Here is a 2,949-nt window from a genome sequence, read left to right as displayed (position 1 = left end):
ATATATATATATATTATATATATTTATATTATACCACACACACACACACACACACACATATATATATATATATATATATATATATATATATATATATATATATATATATATATATATATATATATATATATATATATATTGGGCGTACTACACAACACAACATACACAGTGATCAGTTCGAATCCTTAGTTTGAATTCTATAATTAAATGCTGAGAGCAATTATGATATCACTTTTGCATCCTTCCCTATATGTTATTTTGTGTTTTCTCTTATTTGTATCGCCTATCTTTTCAGGTTTGTCCTCAATGTCTTAGCTGCACCACTGGAACCCTTGAGCGCTGATGTGGACAAAGTCCAAAGTTACCTCTTGGACACAAGATTTTTGTCTGTCACAAACCACACAACCGTTGCGACGGCCATAATTGAATGCTTAGTCTCCACTGGCATCAAGTTTACTGACGTCGTCACCGTAAACACAGACAATGCAGCATACATGAGGAAGGCTTTCAATGATGTATTGAAAGGGCTCATGCCAAATGCTACGCATATCACATGCACTGCTCATATCATGAGCCTAGTGGGTGATGCCTTCAGAAAGCCCTTCAATCGCACCAACAAATTCGTCAAAGCTGCAAATGCGATATTTTGGAACGCCAATGCCAGAAAGGCAAGATATCTGCGATTCCTGACACCACTCGTCAAATCTCCAAAGATGCCTCCAAACCCAATCGCTACACGGTGAGATTTTGAGAATTTTCCTTTCTTGGTCATGATTCATCTGGGTCTTTAAAAAAACTTTTTTCACCTAAAGGTGACACATTGTTAATATTGGATATTGACAAATAGGAGGGTCAGTCATTCTTATTACCTAATTTGATATGTTAGTAAACATATTTAGTAGTATCATGTTACAGTTATAGTAATCTGCTCCCTTTTTTTTGTTGAAAAGATGAGCTTTAATTAAGTATCTGACTGGGAAAGTGCTTGCTATGGCTTAATAGAATTGATTATTCCATTATGTTATCTTTTTAGATTGTCATCATTTTTTTATTTCAAAGTTAGTTTGCTTTAACCATTGATATAAGAAAATGCACTAGAATTTTTAAAAATAAATATTGGAAGCTATCTTGCACAATTATTTCGGGGTAAAGTAAGAGGGTCATAGTCAACCATTAAAGTCAATGCCTAACATTAGTCCTCACTAGGTCAAGTCATATGATGATGGTAAATTCAACAGACTATACTATAAGGCCAAAAACTGATAGATTAAGTAGGTATAATGTTATCTTCTTTTCAAATAAAAATTCAATTTAACAAATGAATTAAAAATGCATCATTTCTTTTACTTCCTTTTCAAAATCCAGATGGAATTGTTGGTTTGAAGCGGTCTCATACCATGAGAAAAATTTGCAGCACTTTGCCACATTCATTGCGAAGGAAATGGAGCACTGTGGGCGCACGGCTCCAGAGTCGTTAGTCTACTTGAATGATATCCTCTGCTCGGTGTCGGAGCGCCAGTTAATTCAAGCAGAGATGAGCTTTATAATCCAGCAGTCTCAGTCCATCGTTGTAGCTACTGATGTATTCCAAAGCCAACGTCCAATCGCCATGACAGTAAATATTCATTTTCTCCTCCTACCTTTAAATCTTATTTTATAAGATTAAGAGCAGGTATCATTATTAATGAAACGATTCCATCTTTGTTGAAACTCTGCCTTTGGACACAACATTATAGTTGAATGTCTTTGACTAGAGCAAGAAAAGAATTACAAAACAAAAATACTTTCTTATGTTTTTTAATCCTTGCCTTATTCTTATTTCTATTTTCACCAGGCGTGGTCAAAGCTCATGGAAATTAAGGACCAGTTTTCATCTTGCCATGTGACCCTACAAGATGTAGAAAGACACTGTCCGCATGACCTGGACCAACATCTCAAGCTTCAGCTCCAGGATAGTTTTTGTCAAGCTTTCTCTTTGGCCAATGAAAAGCTTGAGAAATATTCATCGACGGAAGGCCAACCAGGGATGGAATTATTGAAGGAGATACCTTTCTTCAATCCTTGCAATTTAGTGTTCATTGCTGACTCTGATATTGATTCTTTGACCATTCCTGGTATTCATGAAGTACCTCGTGTAGAAGTACTTCGATATAAAGAGTCTCTTGGTCCAAGAGCAGTGTCGGCATCTGGAGGCATTCCACTTGATCTGACTGTTTTTTGGAACAGTGTTAGCTCAGATGTTCCCCATCTTGCTACGCTGGCAAAGAGATACATATACACCTGCCTTAATTCTGCTGATGCTGAGAGGTCCTTCTCCATTTATAATCTTGTATTTTCAGACAGGAGAAGGCGGCTCAACGAAGCAAACTTAAAGGCTTTGGTGTTCCTTTATTATAACAGTTTTATTTCCTATGAATATCTTGTTTAATTAAATTTTGATACCTCTCTTTGCAGGTTTTTCGTACTTTTGTTTTGATATAAGATTAAGATTGATGTTTTAAATCATTTTTCATTCTGATCTGCACCTGAGTGACTTTTGTGTGCATCTTCAGATCATTGTAGTATTTGGGGTCCCCGGGAACGAAAAAAAGTTATCCGATTAGTTAACAAAATTTGCAAAATTTGGCAATTTTTACGGCAAAATGTGGCAAATTTTTCTATTTTTTGTGGCAAAATTGTCATTTTTTTTGTGGCAAAATTTGGGAAAATTTGGGATTTCAAATGACCATTTTCCGCGATGCCACATTGGATCGCATGGTGCCAGGCACCACACCAATCTTTTTAAAATCATTAACGGCATAATTTAATTTAAAATAAAACTGAGAAATTTTAACTCCACTGTCTTTCGCCAACTCGCCAACAACATACTGCCTTTTTAGTCTCCACTTTATTCAAGATTCCGAATCACGCACTGCGCCGGCTCGTGTGTTGGTGACATCACTGCGCGAA

The 2,949-nt window shown here is 36.1% G+C and overlaps 1 protein-coding gene across 1 annotated transcript in view; it reads left to right on the top strand.

Moving 5' to 3' along the window:
* The window catches only part of LOC144979461 (uncharacterized), a 4,058-nt gene extending 1,611 nt beyond the window's left edge, over positions 1-2,447 (top strand). Inside the window, exons 3-5 of the mRNA XM_078926123.1 lie at positions 296-739; positions 1,366-1,615; positions 1,835-2,447. Coding sequence (XP_078782249.1) covers positions 296-739; positions 1,366-1,615; positions 1,835-2,428 — 1,288 coding nt within the window. The 3' untranslated portion in view covers positions 2,429-2,447. The remainder of the gene's footprint in view (positions 1-295; positions 740-1,365; positions 1,616-1,834) is intronic.
* The last annotated feature ends 502 nt before the right edge of the window (positions 2,448-2,949 follow it).

The sequence above is a fragment of the Berghia stephanieae genome, chromosome 1, assembly GCF_034508935.2.
Source record: "Berghia stephanieae isolate SIO BIC M18660-M18661 chromosome 1, UCSD_Bste_1.3, whole genome shotgun sequence".
NCBI classification, from domain to species: Eukaryota; Metazoa; Mollusca; class Gastropoda; order Nudibranchia; family Aeolidiidae; genus Berghia; species Berghia stephanieae.
Note: the sequence above shows the minus strand (reverse complement) of the source record. Positions and strands in the feature narration are given on the sequence as shown.